This window comes from Fundulus heteroclitus, chromosome 17, assembly GCF_011125445.2.
Source record: "Fundulus heteroclitus isolate FHET01 chromosome 17, MU-UCD_Fhet_4.1, whole genome shotgun sequence".
In the NCBI taxonomy this organism is placed as follows: Eukaryota; Metazoa; Chordata; class Actinopteri; order Cyprinodontiformes; family Fundulidae; genus Fundulus; species Fundulus heteroclitus.
The window spans coordinates 14,667,483-14,690,080 of NC_046377.1; the positions used below are offsets into that span (position 1 = coordinate 14,667,483).

A 22,598-nucleotide genomic window follows, 5' to 3' on the forward strand; every position below is an offset into this window, starting at 1 on the left:
GACGGACGGACGGACGTACTGACGGAGACTGGCTTAAGAAATGGCACAACATTTTGTGGACTGACAACAAAACGTATTATTTGTTTCTCGCTACTGAAGACAGTTTGTCAGATGAACCCCTATACATTGAATTTAACCACAGTGCATTGTTTGAATTGTGTGAGCCCCATCTGTATGGATGGGTTCGGGTATCAATGGGGATTGGATCAGGGTGGAGGGTTTGGGGCAGGGGTATGGACCGGTTTGCCTGTTGGGTGATTCCCTGCCACGCACAGAATATGGAGAATGGACACTGTGTGCACAGCGTCTTTTTTCATGTATGGTTATGAGCACTTGCATGTGTGTGGGGTGTGAACGTGTGAATATAACTGTATGCCTGTGATTATGTGATGTCTCTGTCGGTGTTGGGTTTTGGGCTTCCCCCTTTCCAGGGACATCTCTGGTTCCGACTAAGTGTGGAGCCCCGACCCCCAGACTCCCTGCCAGTGGACGGGTCTCGAGGTCTGGAGCTGGGTGCTCGGGTGTATGTTGACTCACTCCTGGTGGCTGCTTCGCAGAGCCTGAACTCCCTGGCTCTGCCGGGGCCCTGCTGGGGGGTGGTGTGCCCCTGGGCCTCGGGTCTCTAGGCTGGATTCTGCTCTGGCGTGGCTGGCTGCCAGCAGAGCCAATGGGTTTGTCTGTGCTGTGGCTGCTTGGGGGTTTCCTGGGACTTTTTTCTGGGATGGGGGATGCAGCTATCCCTGTGTTGGTCCTTCTTCGGCTCCTGTGCTCTGGGGGCCTTTCGCACATCTGGCATTCTGGTCTCCCCAGTGTCTGCCTCTATTGGGCATTTTGTATAGATAAAGCTGTCATGAACTGGAGTGGAGATGAACCCGGTATTCAATCAGACACTTAAAGTAATGCTTGACATGATTTATTTAAGAGACGATGAGGATGGATCAGGCAGGTGTACCAACCAACAGAAAACTGAGGAGGGTTTAAATAGGCAGCAGGACAGGTGAAACCAAGTGGTTCTAATTAACTAGGACAGGTGACAGTGATTAAAGAAGGGGAAGTGACTGAGAGAAACACAAGCTTTAATAAAAACTAATAGAGAAGACCAGATAACTACAACAGTAAACAAGCTAAACATGATTCCAACACAATAAAAACTAGAAACAGAACTAACCCTTAAAGCAGGAAAGCTAACTTAACCAAAATATCAGCAAGAACCAGAACAGAACATTACAAAAGCTTATACAAGCATACTCTCACAAACACCCAAAGGTGCTTGGATCCATATGCTTCCAGATACACTAATATACAGAAAACCCTATAATTAGCTTTGGCTGTCACTAAGTACATCTTTTATTAAACAATACTGCAAATTTTTCAGTAATATTATCAAAGGCATGGGTTGTTTGTACATGTGATACCTTTTCTGTTAGTTTGTTGTTCTTTCTCTCTCTTTCTGCAGGTTTGAAAGCAAACTCCAAGGATGTTATCTTGCACTCTTTTTTTCCTCTCCTTTTTTCCACCTTTTCTCTTTCTCTCCTTTAACATTTGCCTCACCTTTCTCTCCTTTCTTCCCTTTTACCTTACCATGTCTGTGACCATTTAATTTGAAATACTCCCAAAATAATATCCAATATAGTTTTTTGTATACAGATCAAGCAGAGCACTATAGCCAAATAAGTATGTTTCATTGACATAAACCTCAGATTTTGAGCACCATGGGCATTGTAGACAGTTCTACAATTATTCTAGTCTATTATAGTTCAAATGCCATCCTCCTCCCACTGGTCAGCACACTGTAGCCCACTCTTTACCCCCCGGGTTACCAGCTGCTCTCTCCCTCATGCTGATTAATGACTCCACCAATAGTTCAGGCAAGTTTCAAACCATGTCAGCACACCCAGTAAAAATGGATGTTTTTTGTCTTTTTACAGTATTTTAACATCTTATTGGTAACCTACCTCATAATTGCGACATTTTGGAATCATTTGATGAATTTTAATGTATCGGCCAGTCAGAGCAGCATTCTTTCAATGGATATATCTTTTGGCTGATGCACAGCGGTTCCACTGTGAAAAATTTCTCCAACTGGTTTGATTGAATTTGAATGTTTAGCAGTTTGTGGTCAAAATACAGTGATTTAAAAAAAAATAAAATCAACCTAATCACATTTTCTTTAGTGAAACGTTTGGCTAATGAGACTCATGACGTACTGTCATGGGCTAAAAAAAAAAACAATATGAGATTGTAACATTTACTTAGGGAAACCCAATAATACAATTTTTTTGTATTTAAACAGTGAAGAATTTACAAATTCTAGGTTTTCACGGGTCCGTTCATTGGGGTTTTTCATGGTTCTCTTCATCTTTAGCTGTCAAAATAAAATAAAGAAAATTGAAAACGAAAAGATGTTTAACAGATTTAAATGTGATTCAACTGTTTATTGTAGAATTGTGCTCTTCAGACCCAACCAGTATAAATAATTTAGGATTTGAACCACAGTTGATTAAAAAACAGTCAACACTGATTAAAAAACTTTCCATTAGTCCTCTTTATTGGCCAACCGCAAGCCACTTTCTGTATTTTCACAATGCTTACAAATCATTCTTATTATGTTTGCCACATTTTCTTTTTTTCTTCTACTTTCTACCCACAATACTACTACACACTATTTAAAAGGGGTTGAAGCTGTTTCAGTGCTTTTAGTCTTTAGCTATCCCGCTCAGCGTCTTTACTAATGGAACCCTTCGGCTCAACAAGGCTCAAGAACTTTCAAATCAGAGTCCTAAACGTGGAGATGAGTTGTCAAGCTTAAAGCACTTAGGTTAACATATTGGGCTCATAACAGCTTGCACATAGCGACAAGAAAATGATTTTGTCAGACTGCTTTTTACACCTCTTCTATTTATTTTTATTGGTTTTAGATATGATCAACAGGGCTAATTTTCTCTTTCCTTGACACGTTAGGTCTTTCATTTGGCCAATAATAAGAAAATAAAGATAAGGGTTAGTTTGGATTTTTTGTGTATTGGAAATGGTTCCATCACCTGTTGTAGGAAGATCCATGCTTGTTGGAACTGTAACTATGTCCTCAGAATAGTTTTAAAACTGGTGAGACATGCGTATAAATTCGGTTCATCAGTTTAGTTGGTGGAGAGTCTGCCAGGATGACCTACAAAGCTCAGCAACATACCATTTTGTGCGCTGTTGCACATCTAATTGCAGTGTAACCCGATGTAATAACAAATTGTCTGGAATAGATTAGGGAACTATTAATAACAACTTTACAAAATCCCTCAGAAAACTAAGCAGACCAGTCTAACAATGACGGCTAAATCCTTGTGGCTTTTAGGCAGTTATTGCAGGACACTTAGTACAAGATAAGGACTTTTTCAGTGTAAAGGAAAGTTTTCATACGCAGGCACACGCACACTGAGTAAACCTATGAGAAAAGCACTTTAAATATTAATAAACTTAGAACAATAAGCAACATTTCAGAGCAGTGAAATAGGCTGGTTATGTTGAGGCACACAGCATGACGAATTGCTTTAGTTTGTGTTTATTACCACTGACAGAGCGTTCAATATCAGTCTTGGCAACAATCTTCAGTGTGGGTCTGCTAAATGCAATGGACTTCGTCACATGACTTTAATGTCCTTATACAGCGAGTCCACTCCCATAAGGCGGACTATAAATGTTCAGTGACGGGCCTCTGAGGCCTCTGACTGTGCAGACATTTTGTCATTGCCAAATGCACTTGGTTATTTTTACAAGCAGCAGTTATAATGATGAAGAGGCTTGGGGGTTGGGTTCAGAAAATTCAGTAGTGAGTTGTTCTTAGGATGATTACAGTCGTCTTTTCTTTTTCTCCTAATGGTTAGTGGACTTCTGCCAGCTCGGCTTTAGTGTTACTCGGCTGTAGAAAAGGAAAGTTTATCTATTCATTAAAGTCCAACCAAATTATGATATGTAATATTGAACTTAAGTAACTGTAGTAAGATGCTTACAACTTTGAAGCTATAGTTAGCACATTACGAATAATAACTGAGGGTTATTGCTGGAGCCCTTCACTTTTATCCAGTTTTTGTTGGCTTTAATAAATATGAAAATCCACTGCAGCCTGCAAGTCTTCAAGTAACGCCCACTCAGTTTGCATACCCACCCAAGTTACATCATTTTCTTTCCTAAAGGTTTCCTAACCCTCCAAGGACATTCTGACTTTTATCTAGTCTCTTCTGTTTTAAATTAGCAACTGTTAGACGCATGCAACAGAAATTGAAAAGGAATCACTTTGAAGAATAAGAAATAATTAACTGGCATAATAAGTATCAATACTGACAGATCAAAATAAGGAGAACCAGTGGCTGACAGGTACTCACACCCCCACATCACCCCAAAAGAAAAATAAACTGTAGTAGCCAAAATGAATCGTACCCCTTGAACAGTTTCATATTGTGACAGTTTCATATTGTATAAGATCACAATCTTCAAAGTAGTTTACTGAGACTTTATGTGGTAGGCAAATAAAAGTGGAGCATCATCTTAAAGGAGAAAAAGAAATGGATGCATTGCTTTATGAAATGTTTAAGTCTAAAAACGGTGGTGTGCTTAGGTATTCAACATCTGTTACTTTGAAACTCATTAATAAAATCCAGTCAATATTTTGTAAAATCTAACCAATTACACCTCCCTACCAGCTTTGCACATGTAAAGACTGAAGAATTATTCCAATTATTTAAACGTAGCTGGCAGATTTGATGGGGTTTAGATCTAGACAGACCTTTGCTGTAATTCAACTGTGCATTCACAATGTACATTTGAGCAGAATGTTGTTGCAAGGCTCCAGGTAAAAACACAAGACCAAAGAAAAACATTACATATGTAAGCATTGTCATTGTCAGGAATGTAGCAGCAGACCAAGAAATACATTTTATATGTACAGAAAAGTTGTGCTATACTTGCACTGTTCATGTTGTCTATGTAGCAGCAGAATGTATTGCAACATTGAACGGACCATATGATGAGGCAGGTAGTACAGTTACTCAGTGCAGTAAGGTTTGCAGCGTCCATATCAAATGACTAGTTCTGTATCTATGGGGGTAGATTATTGAGAGTTTAGCGGCCTTATGACATGTGGAATCAAGCTGTTATGGAATCTGGTTCTGCGTTTGTAGCTGCTGAACCTCTTGCCAGAGGGCAGCAGGGTGAACAGATTGTGATGGGTGTGAGAGGACTCTCGTATGGCTGTCTGAGCCCTGGTCATGCACATCTGCAAGCACTGTAACGGATAGAGGGAAGCGCCGCCCCAATGAGTCTTTCCGCTGTACTCACCATATCTCTTTGTCTGTGAACAGTTATTTTCTTGCCTTGCCCCTGATTCTCAGTTAGATTTCGGTCTGACTGCCCATTCTAACACTTCATCATGCTTTGATCGAAGTCACTCAGTTGTTGCTCTGGCTTTATATGAAGGCTCATTGTCCTGACACAAAACCCTAAGGGGAACTGCCCAAGTCTTAACCCTTTATTAGGTTATATTCTAGTTATCTGTTTAGCCTTCAGTCGTTTGTAATATATAACTGACATAAAATCAACACTGGAGACATGGTAGAAACACAACTTTATTAGGAAAATTCAGATAGGGCTAAATCTTTTCATATCGTTCAGCGTCAGAGCACCCAGCATGTCTCTGTCCTGTTCCTCAGCTGCCTGTACACAGAGAATATATTTTATGTGATATCCCAGCACTTTAACACTCTGAATGCATGGCTTATTGTGTGTGTATATATAGAACAACATTGCAAGCTAGAATCAGCATTAAAGCATACTATGCAACATTTTTCAGTTAATTAATGTGTTCCATACCGTTTTGGATGATTAAATGAGTCATTTCAGGTCGAACAAAGGTTTTCTCGGCCGCCCTGGGGGTCTGTGGGGGAAATACCGCACTTGCAATTGCAGGAGCTCACGGCTCGCACACACAGAAGTCTCGCTTTACGGCGAGAACTCCATGTGTTTTTGCCCTGCCATTCACTTTATGCACGCACGAAAGCAACAACAAAGAACCGCGTGTTAACGTCAAATAAACATGCAAGCATATCGAGTTTTTATTATTATTATTATTATTTTTTTTTTTTTTTTTTTATGTTGGCGAGGCTACCGCGGCGGCGGCGGCGAGGCGGTGGCGGTAGCGTCTCGCCAACATAAAAAATAATAATAATAATAATAATAATGAAACTGGCGAGGCGGCCGAGGCGGCCGCGGCGGCGGCGACCGCCTCGCCAAGATAGCGCTGCGGGAAGCTTGATGTTCATACCTTCACTGTGTTAGTCATTGTTTGTACTGCCGTTTTTTCCACTTTTTGTTGCGTTCGCCTGTCTGCTAAGCTCAAAACAACCGCGCCTGGCTTGAAGGAGAAACCAGAACAGCTGAGCCTCTTTACAACAGTGCACTTTTACTTTCGCCCTCTGGGGGGAGCCTCGCTGGAAAATCAACCCCGGTTGCATAGTATACCTTTAACTTAGCCAGTTCACATCGAGGGGAGCTACTTTCATCTTCGATCCATGGTTTTCCAGGAGCCTTATCTTGGTCTTCATCTACTCTAACGCTCTGTTCTCTCCAGTGTCTCTCTTCTCTGTCTGTTCCTTATCGCCGCTTGTTGACCTACTGTCTGATAAAAAATATACACTGAGCAGCTCAATCCACGTCCATGCAATGTTTTATTACTGTGTTGCATCAACGTTTGGTCACGTCACCTGTCTGTCTTGTCTGTCTGCCCTTCTGAAGCAACCCCGCCCACATTTTGCGCTGCATTCAGTTGTAATAGAAAACCACCTGAAATTAACTGAATCAAACAGACCCCTAGCGACTCGCTCAAAGTTGGTACTACTGGAAAAGCGGCATAAGTGTATTAGTAAGTAGGTACGTACTTTAAGATGGTTGCTCTTCTCCATCTAGACCTCTAGGTGGCAGCAGTTGTTACTCACCAACCCTTTAAGTTAAGCATGTTCAGTATTCTGGTCTATGGGAATATACATTTTTCCATTGGTGTCTGTGGACACTTTAAACCTGATAAACGATAGCATAAAATGCTTGCTTATCAGATGTGTATAATATTGGGCTATTGCTTTAGCTCTAACAGCATTTTGCTACCCCACAGCCTACATATAAGTTATAGCTTTAGGCAAGAAAGTTTTATCACAGTGGCCATTAAGCAACACCAATTAAAAAAAAACTTACTACATGCATTTCCTACCAAATTTTATGTGTTAGTATTTCTGCATTGCCACTTGTGTGTGTGGTTAAGTCTGGTTTAAATAACAACATTCCTCATCAACACCAGCAGTTAGAGGCCTCTGATTTTAAGGTGTCAACCTGCGGCATAGACATTTGCCCTCTTCCCTTCAGACGCTGGACTTGGATGACTTTCTTATGAGCCAAGTCGTAAAGTTGTTGTGGGTATGGCAACTCATGTGCTCTAGAAATCTTGAGCTTCCACTCAGCTGCCTCTCTGGCTGGCCAGTACAGTCAGGGTTGCCATGGTAATGTGCATCTTGGTTGAAGGAGAAGCAGCGACTTAGACACGCCCAGATGCTCTTTCTTGGCCATGTGGAGAGAGAGAGTTGTAACTTGATTAGTGGACTTGGTCCAGACGGAGCTGGCGTCCCTGTGGCTTTTTGTGATCTGAAAGCTGTGTCACCCACTTTTTTAGATTAAAAAGACTTTCTACAGTACTAAAAAAATCCATCTCACATCTGCTTTGTTTTCTCTGATGTGTTTTCTTTTAGTTTGTCATTTTATTATCCTGTACTCACTGCTTTGATTCGTCTTTCCCTCGCATTCCCTCTCATCTCTTTCTGAACCATCCCTTTACCTTCGCACAGTTTTATTAATCATATTAAATTGTGCTTTATGATGAAGAATGTGCTTTTGTCTTTTCCCCAACATGATTGGAATCTTCTTCTCCCCCCGCTGATCCAGTGTGGGTGGTTAGACTGGGATTTATCTAGTGTTTGTGTTCGCACATTTAAACCACAGATGAATCCGCCTGTCTGTGTGCATGAATGTGTTCGAGGGAGCGATGGAGCAGGAAACACTTGAGGTGTGAAAGTTTTCACGAGCACGCATGTGTGTCACATCACGTGCACCTCTTGCAACCGTATATGGATCTCGTGGCTGCATATGCATGTTTTCTCGCTCATTAGGCAGAGCAGTGTGGATGCGATGAGAAGAGATGAAAGGGGAGCGTTGTGTGGCCGTGGCAGGAGATCTGAGCCTCGTCTGATGCCCGTTTGCATCAACGCTGTGTGGCACCTGTCAGCCCTAGACATGCACACACTGTGATGTGCTGAGATACTGTGACAGAGTGTGTGTGTGTGTGTGTGTGTGTGGTGTGTGTGTTGTGTGTCGTGTGTGTGTGTGATTGGGTTATAGTCAAACTCCTTTTGGCAAAGCTTCGCGGCTTATAAATGGATTTCGTTTTCTACTTGCACCCTTGTGCCACTTTATCCACATCCTATTTCGTTTACAATGCTTGGAGCAAAGTCTGAGGTGCACTTAAATCCATCTCTGTCTGTTTTTACCCTTCTCTTCTCCATCCTTTGCTCACTGTCATTACAACTGCAACTTGTGTCCTCTGCAAGGAGTTGGACGCGTGCCTGGGATTTTCTAATCAGCTAAATGGAGGTCCCATTTGGATGCGAGGAGGTTCCCAGACAGTTTCCTCATAATCTGATTTCACCTTTTCTATAAATCAAGAGCATAAGGAGACAGTTGATGTCTGTCCTCATCCCTTTTGTGACATCAAGGCCAATCCCATGTCGGGAGAAAAACAGTGGCCATGGCAATGATAAGACTTACTAATATTTGTAATTCTTATACAATCTCATCATGTCTCTACAGTCTCTCCCCTCAAGTTTTCATCTAGTCACTTTTATTTAGAAAAAAAGTTTTCCCATCTCCAATTTTTTTACAAATTGGACAGTATTATCAGGAATATTTGCAGCAGTAATATTCTACCATGACAGCATTTTGTATGATTTCAAAAAGGTTCAGACGTCTGTTGTCTGCCTTTCTTATTACAGATGGTCTTTTTGCTCTGCCTATCACTTTGGGTAGGCTGCCATTTCTCAGTAGGTTTTCAATTATGCCATTCTCTCCATAGTATCAGATGAAGGCTTGTAGAGAGCTCTGTGAGACATTCAAAGCCTGGGTTATTCTGTACCCCAATTCTTCTTTAAACTCCTACCTCTCTCGCTGTCAGAGAAGATTAGATGAAGGAAAACAAGGAAAAACAGCAAACATCTAAGGCTGAGCAGATATATTTCTATGAAAAGTAAATTACTCAGTTTATAAAAAACTGTTGGAGTGGATTCTATTCAAGGGGGTCGGTGTAAAGGGAGCTGAATACAAATTCTTGCCACACTTCTCAGATTTGTTTGTGAAAAAAACAATTTAAAACGTTGTCTTTCCACAATTTGCATAATGGTTTGTTTATTACATAAAATGTCAACAGAATTCATGGAAGTTTGTGGTTATAAAGTGGTTATAATTTCAAGGGCTTTAAAGGGGACATGTCATACACTTTTCTAGCCCTTAATACATTTTGTGTCCTTTGCAGAGCAGATATATTGCCACTTGGATTTAACTAAGCAAACAACAACAAGCCTCCCATTGGATAATTACTTCATGGGTGATTATGTTTCAGCTGGCAACAAGTTATTTAACCCCAACTGGTACAATGAGTAGCTTCTCATTTCTTAAACAACCATATTGAACGACACATCTTGTGGTCGTGGAAAAGATGTCCATATGTTTCAAAAGGTTGAAATCACTGGCATGTATCAAGCAGAGAAAACATCTAAGGAGCTTGCAGAAACTACCACAATTCGGTTAACAACTGCTCATCGCATTATTAAAAATGGAAGGATAGTGGGGAACCATCGTCTTCGAGGAAGAAATGTGGCCAGAACAAAATCCTGAATGATCGCGATCAACGATCACTTAAACATTTGGTGAAATCAACTAGAAGAAAAACGGTAGAACTCACTATGTTTAATAATGAAAGAGTTTTCCACATGCACAATGCAAAAGGAACCTTGAGAAAACCACTAATCAATGAGGCTAACCAGAGAAAAAGGCTTCAGTTTGCTAGAGAGCATAAAGATTGGACTCTGGAGCAATGGAAAAAGGTTGTGTGGTCCGAGTCCAGATTTACCCTGTTCCAGAGTGATGGGCGCATCAGGGTAAGAAGAGAGGCAGGTGAGATGATGTACCCTAATGCCTAGTGTCCTACTGTCCCAAGCCTGAGGGGTAGTGCTCTGATCTGGAGTTGCGCTGTTGGTCAGGTCCAGGTTCAGCAACAGTATGAGCTCAAAGAATGAGGTCAGCTGACTACCTGAACATACTGAATGACCAGGTTATTCCATGTATGGATTTTTTCCTTCACTGATGGCACAGGTATATCCCAAGATTACAATGCCAAGATTCATCGGGCTTGAATTGTGAAAGATTGGTTCAGGGAGCATGAGAGTTGAATTTCACACATGGATTGGCCACCACAGAGTCCAGACTTTAACCCCATTGATAATATTTGGGATGTGCTGGAGAAGGCTTTGTGCAGCGGGCAGAATCTACCATCATAAATACATCTTGGTGAAAAATGAATGCAACACTGGGTGGAAATGAATCTTGTAATTTTTTTTTTTTTTTAGGTGTTGATCTTTTTATTGGCCAAACAGTGTATCTTTATTTTATTTTCAAGTCATATTGTAAGGTCACAGTATTTGCTTCAGAACTGGTACACTGCAGAACTGCTACAAAAGATAATGGAGTTATGGTTAACCAATTTCGCAAATTTGTAGTCCAAGCTCAAGGATCCTGAAGCTACAAATGGATAAGGCATGGCTCTGCAGGTTTGTCGTCTTCATTCTTCTCTCGCTCTGAGTCAGACTCTGGCTCGAACGACAAATTTTCTGTTGTTGACATCTTTTAATAAATTTGTGAATACAGGTTTTTGCGCCACTAGATAGTCGTACATTTGTCAAACCACAAAAATGGCCAAGTGGGGGAGAGTGGAACACACTGTGACCTGGAGGGGGGAAAGGTGTGAAGTGCGTCAGTTGTATTAAAAATAAAAAAATGTGTTGCTCTCAGACACACCTCAGAACAAAAAGACAAAAGAGGGGCCTGTGGAGCTACAATAACGGAGAATTAAGACCACAGCATTGCAGTTCCATTTTGTATTGGCTTAAACTGAATGACGAAAATGTGAAAAGGGAGCATTTAAAAGCATGATTTGTTGCTTTAAATATTTTGCCAGGCACAGTATATGCATCAGGCCACAGTAGCAATGGTTGGATTACACACCACTAGGTCAACTATGGACTAATCCTGTTTAACTTTTACACATTCCCTTCATATTTACATTAACATTTTCAGCAGTGTCATCACCAAATTGTTACATAATTATCAGGTGGAACCGAAACAGTGAAATTCATGCAAAAATTTTCTTTTCCCAAACTACAACTATCATTACACACCAAACTATTTTTGTTAAATAATTTTTATGCTAAAAAAAGGTATGCATCCAAATGAAACATCAACTAAGAGTGCTTGGCATGTTAAAGTGGCCTTAAGTGGCGTATTCTTTCCATGATGGCTTAATTTCTCAACCACAGAAGTACCAAAGTATCAACAAATAGAAGACACGGTTTGATACATTGATTGTAGGTTTTCATCACCTTATCTTCCACCATGTTATTACTTTCAAGTAAACCAGGGAGCAAACAACCAGTTAGCTGCTGGTAGGAAACATCAGAGGCAACTTGTGGCAGATTTCCTTCCCCTTTTCACTTCTCACACCAAACCCCCTCTAACTCACTGCTGGGATCATTTTTATATTTTCAGACATCTATGTGCCTCACAGAGAATATTTTCTGTCTTCAATCCAGTTTCCACGTCTATTAGAGTCATAAACTATTTAGTTTTGAGTCATATCTTTTGTTGGTAACTATGTACTATTTCAGTATTTAAGACTCTTCTTAAAACCATGTAAAATGTAATTTACATAATTTATAACTAATGCATTTAAATGGTTATGATGTTGATGTATTTCATCATGTTAGATTGTCCATCTCTAATTTAAGAAACACATGCGCTTTTTGTTACATTTTGTTGCTTTTAAGGAAATTGCAAAGATGCATGAAGCTTGAAAGTGTTGGAGCTTGGTTCCCATCTTCCTGAGATGGGTGAGACACATCTGCCCAAAGAAAGATTTTTTCAAAGCTTTAAAACTAATATGACTTTTTTCCTTGAAGCTTTGCAACAGTCATCCATTTCTTTCTGCTGGTGAAGATTTTCAGTCATCCAGGTCATTCCAAAAAAGTTCAACAAAACAACTGAACTTTTTTTTTTCTGAAGTATGAAGATCTTTCGCTTCCTATCCATAACAGAGAAGACATATGGTTTGAAAGGGGTGTGAAGAAAGGAAAACCAACCTTAAACAGAGGAGGAGGACTTAAGTTCCAAGGCTCAAAAACTTACAACACAGCAATAGGGTTGATTACTTCCAATTATCACCTCATCCTCACCTCCATACAGGTGATCCAAACCTCTCTCTTGTAAGCCAGTCCAATAATGACCCTAGCGACTCCCCATTGCAGAGGCGTGGACCAGTTTTGGTTTAATTTGCAGGCCAACAATGACCTTAATGACTCCCCATTACTCAGGGGGTGGACCTGTTTCGGATCAATTTGCATGTTATTTAAGCCATAACAAGGCTTTTGTTGGGCAATACTATAAAGATTGGAACTCCACACTACTCCAGACATTTTGAATTGAGAAAGCTTTCTGGATGGGAAACAAAACGTCTTCAAACTTCCGGGGGGGGGGGGGGAAATCCAGTTGTTTTTTTAACTTTTCTTTCTAAACAAAAAAAAAACTTTGCAACCAAAAAAAAAAACTTTGCCAATTTTAATTGTCCTAAAACATCCTTTTGTCCTGTAATGTGGTCAAAAATTGAGTGTGTTCCAGTGGATTAAATTGCAGAGGTCTCTGTTGTTGACCTATAAATAGATTATGAAGGATTAAAGTTAATTTGGTTAACTTTGGGGGTTTTCCACAGGCAAACCTGAGCACTTTTATCATAGATGTCATTTTTAACAATCATTTTATTTCGGCTGAGATGTCATGATTATTTGAGCATGCAACTAAGAGTTGAGTTGTTTTGTTTGTTTTTTACCTAATGAGGGGGAACAATGATATGAATGGGAGCAGTTCACCGTCAGCCCATTATTTAATCATGCAGCCAGGGGATTAAGGGTTTAGGGAAAATTGATCTGACACTGACTTGAGTATTGGCTGCTCTCAGGACCAGCAGTATCTTTGGAGATATGCAACTCCCTCTGTGGCTGTTAATTTAGCTTAGTAACACATCCAGACAAAGGACAGTTCTTTTCATTCAACCCTCAATGGTCACTTTCATAGTGATAGATCACTATGAAAGTCATAGTGGAATAGATAGTAGTGGCACTCCCTTTTGTGTGGGATTTGCTGTCTTTTGCATTCAGAACTGGATTATTTATTCTGGAAGTGGACACTCATGAAACGTTTCAAAACCTGCCAGTGGTTACGAAAAAAACACAAAAATGGCATCTTGCAAATCTTACCAGTCACGCACCAGAGACAGAGGGACCCAGTATTCAGGCCGGACAAGTAGATGAATGAAAAAACAGGTTTAATTAAGGCGATCTAGACAATACAGGGGCAGGCAGAACTCAGTGGTCGGAATGACAGTCCAAAAACGGTACACAAAATGGCAGTCCAGAACAGGCAGGAATACAAACAGGCATAAGGCAAGCTCTGATAATCCAAGGGCAGAATCAGGTCAGCAAAACGAGTGAGCAGTCAGACAGGGCAGGGAAAAACAGGTTCAGGATGGCTCAGACGTCAAAAAGGCAATTGGGTAATATCAACAGACATTATGGATGCTGGACAAAACTCACCAAAGGCTTGTAAAGACAATGATCTGGCAGAATGCAGGAGACAGAGGTAGATATAAGTAGGGGAGTGAGCAGGTGAACAGAGTGAAACTAATTACAAGAATGGGTGGAGCTGATCAGGGGAGACAAAATGGCTGCAACTAAACTGAAGCTGATTGGATGGTAACTGGTGAAGGGGAGTGAGAGGAAGACAAAAGAATGCTGGCAGGTGAACTGAATTAGGACTGGTGACAGAAGTGAACAGAGCAGGCCAGAAGAAACTGATAACAGGAAACAAAGTACAAAATCAAACCACATTAAAACCCAAACTATTCCATTAACCAAAACTAGTACAGAACCTAAACCTAAGACAGAATCGATTACATAAAAGAATCACTAAACCAAAACAGAACTTAAACTAATCCAGAACCAAAATCACCATAAAGACCAAACGGAACATAAGCAAATAATAAAAACCCAAATCATGACATTACCTGAAAAATGAAATACTTGTCAAGTATTACCATGGTTTAAAAAGATGTTATCCAGAAGGATCTTTAGTCCTGTCTGATTCAGTTGGATTCTGACTCTTTGATCAATGACCACTTATTTCTGAGTTTGGCTCCAGAGGCTTCACTTGCAGCAGGACTTTCACTTCCATCCAAACCATGTTAACCAGGGTCAGTCAATGAATCTAAGGACTCCTGGGAAACACAGATGTTGTCATATTATACATGCAGACCTCACGGATGAACTGTAGATTATTGTTCTTTCTAATGAAAACACATGGAGTACATTAAATACATTTTAAACATCCAATTAAGTGAAATCAGGGGTTCCAATCACTTCCATGTCCACAGGTTTATAAGACCAAGCTCTTAGGCATCCCGACTGTTTCTGCTAACATTCGTGAAATAATGGGTCACTCTTAGGAGCTCAACAAGTCCAGTCATGAAATTTCCTCACTCTTTAATATCCCACATTCTGCTATCGGTGGTATTATAACTCAGTGGAAGCATTTGGGAATGACAGCAACTCAGCCACAAAGTGGTAGGCCACTTAAACCGATGAAGCGAGGGCAGCAGATGCTGAGGCGCGTAGGGTGCAGAGGTTGCCAACTTTCTGTCCATTGTTACAGACCTCCAAACATCATGTGGCTTTCAGATTAGCTCAAAAACGGAGTGTAGAGAGCCTCAAGGAATGGGTTTCCATGGCCAAGCAGCTGCATCCAAGCCATACGTCACCAAGCAATGCAAAGCGTCAGATCTAGTAATGTAAAGCATGCCGCCACTCTACTCTAGAGCAGTGGAGGTGGGTTCTTTAGAGAGACAAATCGAGCTTCTCCATCTGGACATCTGATGGACAAGTTTGGGATTGGTGGTTGCCAGGAGAACGGTGGTTGTCTCACTGTACTGTGCCAAGTATTAAGTTTGGTGGAGTGGGTAATCTGGTGTGGGGCTGGGTTTGGTCCTCTGGTTCCAATGAAAGAAACTCAGAGCATCAGTGTAACAAGATATTTTGGACAACTCCTGCTCCCATGTTTGTGGGAAGAGTTTGGAGAAGGCTCCTTCCTGTTCCAACATGACTGTGCATCAGACTCAGGCCTTCCCGTCCGATATCAGTGTCTGACCTGACGGATGAACTTCTGGAACAATGGTCAAAGATTTCCATAAACGCACTCCGAAACTTTGTTGACTGCCTTTTCCATAACAGTTTAAGCTGTTATAGCTGCAAAGAGTGGACCGTCGTCATATTGAACCCTATGGTTTCAAAATGGGATGTCATAGTGTGTAATATAGTGCATGTCATCACTTCTCAGGATTTTGACAAACCTCATCATGATCAATTACACATGATTCTGATCAATAAGAACTGAAGGGGTCAACCTTCATAACTTTGTCCAGAAAACATCAGTTTTAAAAGACTAATGCTTTGAGAAAAATGCCATATTGTCCATATTTCCATATTGTCCACCTGATTAAATCTAGCGCGTATTTTGGTGTTTGTAATAAAGAACAATCTCTTTGCATATGAAAAGGTCAAAAGTTTATCTGGTTCACAAGCAATATCTTGCCAGTTTGTGAAGCATAATCTGAGTCCTGCTGACTGCAAGAAGCATGACTCTGCAGCCATGCTTGTTCCTGAGTAAGAATGCGACAGTTGGTAACACATTTGTTAGCATCCAGCTAAACATATCCATATTTCTCATATTATAGGCTTATATCTACTGTATCCTTAGTATTAGCTGTTCGTGGTGTGTTTGGGGCTAGTTAGTTTCATTTTTTTTTTTCCTTTGCTGCTTCATTTTGTTGTCTTTTTTCATCTCATCCAAGCAAAAAGAGAATCTTGCTTCAAAAATCATGCCTTTGCACCGTCTAAAAAAAAAAAGGTCCAGATATCAAGCACTGATTTGAGATGTTTTTAGCATCTAGAAGGGAAAGAAACTTAGTCTGAGCCATATTCTTCTGTGAGACACTGATCCACACTTGTCGCCCTAAGTATGCAAACACTCAAGCCTGCCCGTGTTACCCTCTGAAAGTCCCTCGGGAAATGATGCCACGGCTGACAGCTAGAGCAGACCAGTGCTTACATCGCCGTGGCGACACCTCTCTTCCTCTCGCCACAGTGACCTCGAGCAAGCAACGGGCGCGTCACTTCACAGATGGATATGTTTACACTGAAACTGTGATTTGTTCCAGCATTCAGCTGGGATTCCATTTCCACAACATGGAAGCTAAGGGCTCAGCTCTGCATCTTAACCTGCTCAATTATGCTGGTCTGTTTGAGAGGTCTATATTTAAACTCTGACTGGAGACCAATAAACTCAAAATAAACACACTTAGTTTTATTTTTCCGTGTGAAGGATACCGTATTGCTATTACATCTTTGAGCTCGTTTTGGTCAGACACCACTGGTTAGTAAAGTCATGTAAACCAGCAGAACTAATCCATTAGATGCTAGGTGCAGGGAGTCTAATCTGGTCACGCCTGAAATGTCTTTACAACTTATAATTGGGACCCTCATGGAATCGCAATAAGCTAAGGAGCCACTTCAGGTATTGGCAAAAGTCCATTCTTATCCCGCATGGTTAGAAACGGAGCCTTACAGGAGTTAAAGGGATGGTTTATAATGAGGGTATAAATGAAAACCCATGGTGAGCAGAATACAGGAAAAATGGGAGGATAGGATCATATAGGCAAAAAAACTGTCAACACTTTTAGAAATTGACTGTAGGATTGTAGATCAGAATAATTCCCTGTTTAGATTGGCAAATGTATATTTATTTAACTACTGCGTTATCGGAGGATACCGAAACAAACATAACTCCCCATCAGCGTCAACAGGCACGCTTCTGGTTATATTGTAAAATTGGGAAGCAGGAACAGAGCTGTGAACATCCTCACAGCCTCTGAATATTTTTTTTAACTGCTTTCATCACGAAAACTCTCACACCAGACTGCTACACTGCTTTTTGCCTTAAGGTGTTAAAATGCTGAACTTCAAAAAAAAGTGATTAAACACAACATAAAATCAGATGACAAAGTCAATAAGTACATCTTAACTTTGTCATCTGATTTTATGTTGTGTTTAGTCACTTTTCCTATGCTGTGTCAGCAGTTGTTTTAATAGCAAACTGATTTAATTTGATTAAAATGCAAACATCCACCCAAATTACCTATTTTGTTGTATTGGACTGACAACTGGGGGGGGGGGGGGGGGGGGGGTAAATGCCAAGGATCCAATTTGATTTTTCTCAAGTAATATTTGTAAATTTTCCTTGTACCTATTATTGCTGAACTATCATGTCATTCGGAGTTAAAATAGAATCACATTAAAGTCCCTCGCATTTTTGGACAAAAACAGGAAAGTGTTTTGAGTCTGGCTGAAGAGAACTGTAGATTGTATCTACTTACAGAAATGTCACATGCAATTGTTGAGCCGCTTTCTGCTGCTGCAGAACTTGATGTTTTGAGAGCAGTATTAAAAAAAGATATTATCGTAGGAGACTTATGTCAGTTTGAATATCCACAAGTTGGTTTTCCCTCAGCAGTCACCTTCTGTAGTCTAATACTGCACAATCTGTGCGTTCTCATGTAGCTAAGCCTGCCTTCTGCTTTGTGGGGGATGTGTTTTGTTTAGAGTTGTTTTAAAGAAATCCCAGCACACTGGTTTTATTCATTCCTACAGGTGGTTCATTTGCTCAATTTTCCTTCTTCCAGCCACCATTATTTTGAATGAGCTGAACTGGACGGATGCCCTGGAGGATGTTTTCCGGAAAAACAAAGAGGACGACCCCTCACTGCTCTGGCAGGTGTTTGGCTCCGCTACTGGACTGGCTCGGTACTACCCAGGTAAGCTCACAGCACTCCAGATTGATAACGCAGACATAGTCACTTTTTAGGAACAATGTGCTGCTGCTAACATGGATCATTAATAATGGCTCTTAACAGGAGAAATAAATACTTTGAATTGTACTTAATGTACTTAAACTAATGCAGCAGATTATGTATTTACTTTCTGTCATTCTTTTAGTAATTATAGTTCAAGTAAGTGGAAAAATCCAGTTTCTTTGGTTGGCTCTTGAGGGACTTGACTGTGATGTAAACACTTTCTTCTGCCAACATGCAGCTTCCCCCTGGATCGACAAGAGAAATTCTCCCGACAAGATTGACCTGTATGACGTACGCAGGCGACCTTGGTGAGTGCAGCAGCTCAGTTGTAGAAAGTCTCTTGAAAAACATGCACAAAAATTGCTTAGTTAAAATATTGGTGGCTTTTGAAATCCAGTGACACCAAAGCTGTTTTCTGGGGGAGTGTGCTTTATAGAGATACACTTTAATAAAACTATACTGCCCTGGGAATAACTATTTTCATGTTTTCCACGTGTTTTCTGTCTGTGTGTGTTTGGCATTACTCACCAGGTACATTCAGGGGGCGGCGTCACCCAAGGACATGCTGATCCTGGTGGATGCGTGAGTGACAACCTTATGATTCATACATTACAGTCAGATTGGATTTGCTTTTGCACGCCAGGAGGCCCCTGATGCTAACTCTGTGACTGGCCTCATCCCGCTGGGCGCTGCCGCGCTGCGCTCATGTGTGACACTGACTAACAAAAAGCAGTCAGAGCATTGGCCAACCTCATTATTTACAGTCCAGTTGTTCCCTACAATGTTTAAGACTTGAAGTTAAACTTTGGGTTTAGAATAACTGTGCGGTCCATAAGGGAATCCTAGAGTAGTACCGCATATATTGGTGATTCTCTAAAATTCAGCACATATTCTCACATATTTAAGGGAGACAAGTTTACAAGAAGTGACTTTAAAACAGGGAAAATATGAGATCAAATCTCTGACTTAATAGGATTATGTTTGCAAAACCAAAGGACAGTCCATCAGTTCTTATGGGTTACAAGAAAAATCACATTTGGTTGTATAGAAACCACATTTAAAAAGTCAGTGCTTTAAGTTTATATGCTGCTTATTGGCTATGGAAAATCATAAACATATTTTGGTCGTAGCATTGACAATTATTTCAATTTATTTGTCAATATGGATTTTATTAACTCAGTAACACTCACACTAAGTTGTGAACTTTGAGGAAACCACTTGCAAAATGTGTCCCATCTTAAACTCCTGCTGAAATGTACCAAGTAATGTGCTCCAGAAAAACCATTGGCGACGAATTGATGTGCTGGCAGTGGATCATCTTAGAAGCCTCTTTTCTTGCTGTGTAATAATACTATTATTGGACAATTCTTTATTCTCATACAGCTCTGCTCACAATTATCACGTTATTGCAAAAGATGTGTATTAATGCTTTAAACACTTTTATTTCTTATGGAGACATGGTGAACCCAAGATGGCATCATGTACTCCAGTTCCATAATAGTGAGGTTGGAAAAGAGAAAATTAAATTAAGTCCTTTATGCCACTAAATTTAGTGTCATTATCCTGCCTTTTTTTGGCACAGTTCCAGTTGTTTATAAGGCGACTAGCTATTTTCTTGTAATGTTTATTACTTACAAAGAACAGGACACCAGGAAGAGCCTTTAAGAGAAATGGGCCTCTGTACCACACAATGGATTGCTTATGAAAAGTTTCAAGATACATTAATAAACTTAATTTAACATATTTAACAAGTGTATTTAACAAGAACAAACTACAGTATAAGTATAAATTACAAAACAAATCTTTTACTAAATGAATATAATCATATAAAAGGTTGGCTGTTTTTTTTCTACTGTGGCAAAAGTTACAGTTTAAGTAAGAATGATTTATTTTGTGGCTTTTTACACAATACCTCTGGAGGGCACTGTATGGTAAAAGACAGTTTCCTGCAGTATCAGTTTGAAACGCCTTAGTGTCAAAACTTGAATAATGTGAATTGCATAAAGAGCCAGTTCTGTTTTTAATCCCACTGTATATTAACAATGCAATACTTTTTGCAATAAATATATAAATAACAATCTGTGCAGTTGTATTTAGATCAAAGGTTTTTATGCAGATTTGCATTTAGTTTCTGTTAGCAAGGAACTCATGGCACATTGCTTACAATGAATGGATACACAACATCTTTCCACTCGGTTTTATAAAGCTAATTGATGTCCCTAACTTGTGCTTTAATTAATATGGTTTGTACAACTTTCCCCTCATCATTAGTTCACCTTTTATTTTATTTTTCTCAGTTGAAAGACTCAAAGGGCTTACTTAGTGGGTGTATCTGCCGTATCCCTCATACATGAGGGATGAATTTAGGCTGCATGGTGTCAGGCAATGTTATTATTCATAAATAATATGACGAGGATATCGGTTGCAATAAATCCATATCATATTTTGCTCTCTCCTCCACAACGGTGCTTTACACCCACTGCGTGACCTTATTGTCCATTTTGGACACTATGATCTGTATCAGGCATTGGGTTCTAATGAAGTGTGACTGCCTCCTGCAGGATTAATATTTAGGAAACTTTCAATAAGAGAACTAACAAATGTTGCAATCCAAACCATCTTGTGTTTTAAATATGTTGTGCAACGCTGAAGTAGTATGTATGAAAAACAACTAATCTATTATGTATAGTGAGATGCTTACTTGTTGTTTTAGTTGAACTTGCAGGCATAGCATAAAATCACAGGCTGTGTTTCAGGCATCAGATGTCACAATTTTTCTAAAGCCCAGTTTATGTGCTGCAGGAGTGGAAGCGTATCGGGTCTCACCCTCAAACTGATCAAAACGTCGGTCAGCAAGATGCTGGAGACCCTCTCTGATGATGACTTTGTTAACGTGGTTTCTGTGAGTATTCACACAGCTGAGTTCATATATCATTGGCCTCTTTATTTTCCAGGTGCACATTTCCATAAGTGTTTTTAATTTAGATAGGAAATATACGTTTAAGCAGACTTATTCGAGTCACTGATTTAGCTACTATAGTGTGTGTGTGTGTGTGTGTGTGTGTGTGTGTGTGTGTGTGTGTGTGTGTGTGTGTGTGTGTGTGTGTGTGTGTGTGTGTGTGTGTGTGTGTGTGTGCTCATTTTCAATATTCATGTATGTATATACAGTGCTCTGACAAAGTATTTATTACCCCCTTACAGATTTCTCCTGTTCTTATTGTATTTCATTTTTTCAGATAATTAAACTAACCAAACTAACCGGGCCCTATTAGTTACCCGCTAACAGAATGACAATCGGCCAAGACGGAGTGCAGGAAAAAGGAGTTTTACTTTGCTTTCACATGTTTACAGCATTCAGACATTAAGGATACATATATAAGTGTTTATTTTGTTTTGGAGCAGTGAAGCTGACTACTCGGCTTGTAGGATGTTCATCAGAGAGACAGCCTGGGGGAAGAACCTTTCTCTGTGGTGCACAGTTTTTCCAAATACTGCTCTGTAGTGCCAACCTGAAGGTGTCCCTCCTGAATTTTGTTAATTCAGGACAGACCCTCACACAGTTACAGAGTCTTGGTTAAGAACTGAGTGAAGATGGGGACAAGTTGGTCAGCACAGGTTCTCAGCCAGAAGGGGAAATACCACAAGGTCCTAGATCTTTCCTGGTCCTCAGATGCTGAATGAGCCTATTCACATCTTCCACAGTGATATGTTTGCTTGATGGTGTGCTCTGATTGGAGAATATGAATCACATAGAATGACAAACTATGTAGAAAGATAACCGGTTTTCTGATCTGACCGTTTTTGAGCAGGGTAACAAAGTTGACCGTCCCTGAGCAGGTGATTTGGTAATCACTTCTGACATTTGCACAGCCTCATCAGTGCACAATAGATCATATTATACCCCCAAAACCTCAGAGAAATTAAATTTGTTGTCATGGCCCCTTTAATGTAGCTTCTCTTACCCGTCAGGGTGTGAATGGGTGAATGACTGACTGTAGCGCAAAGCGCTTTGGGGTTGTATGACTTGATAAAGAGCTATACAAGTACAAGCCATTTAGCATCTACCATCTTAGCTGCCCTGATCTTCTTGGCCAGTTTATCTCTGTTTTTACAGGATGTATTCCCTGATGCTGTAAGCCTCTTTATCTGAAGCAGTTTCTTCAGATATGAACTGCGATCCAAGGTTGTGAACTGGTAACTTGGCCAGCCAGATTGATAACACGTAACATTTTCTGTT

General features: G+C 40.3%; 1 protein-coding gene across 1 annotated transcript in view; it reads left to right on the top strand.

Moving 5' to 3' along the window:
- The window catches only part of cacna2d1a (calcium channel, voltage-dependent, alpha 2/delta subunit 1a), a gene marked incomplete in the record, with an annotated part of 123,005 nt that overhangs the window by 39,142 nt on the left and 61,265 nt on the right, over positions 1 to 22,598 (top strand). Inside the window, 4 exon segments of the mRNA XM_036149334.1 lie at positions 18,191 to 18,322; positions 18,600 to 18,669; positions 18,893 to 18,943; positions 21,164 to 21,263. Of these exon segments, the coding sequence (XP_036005227.1) occupies positions 18,191 to 18,322; positions 18,600 to 18,669; positions 18,893 to 18,943; positions 21,164 to 21,263 (353 nt within the window).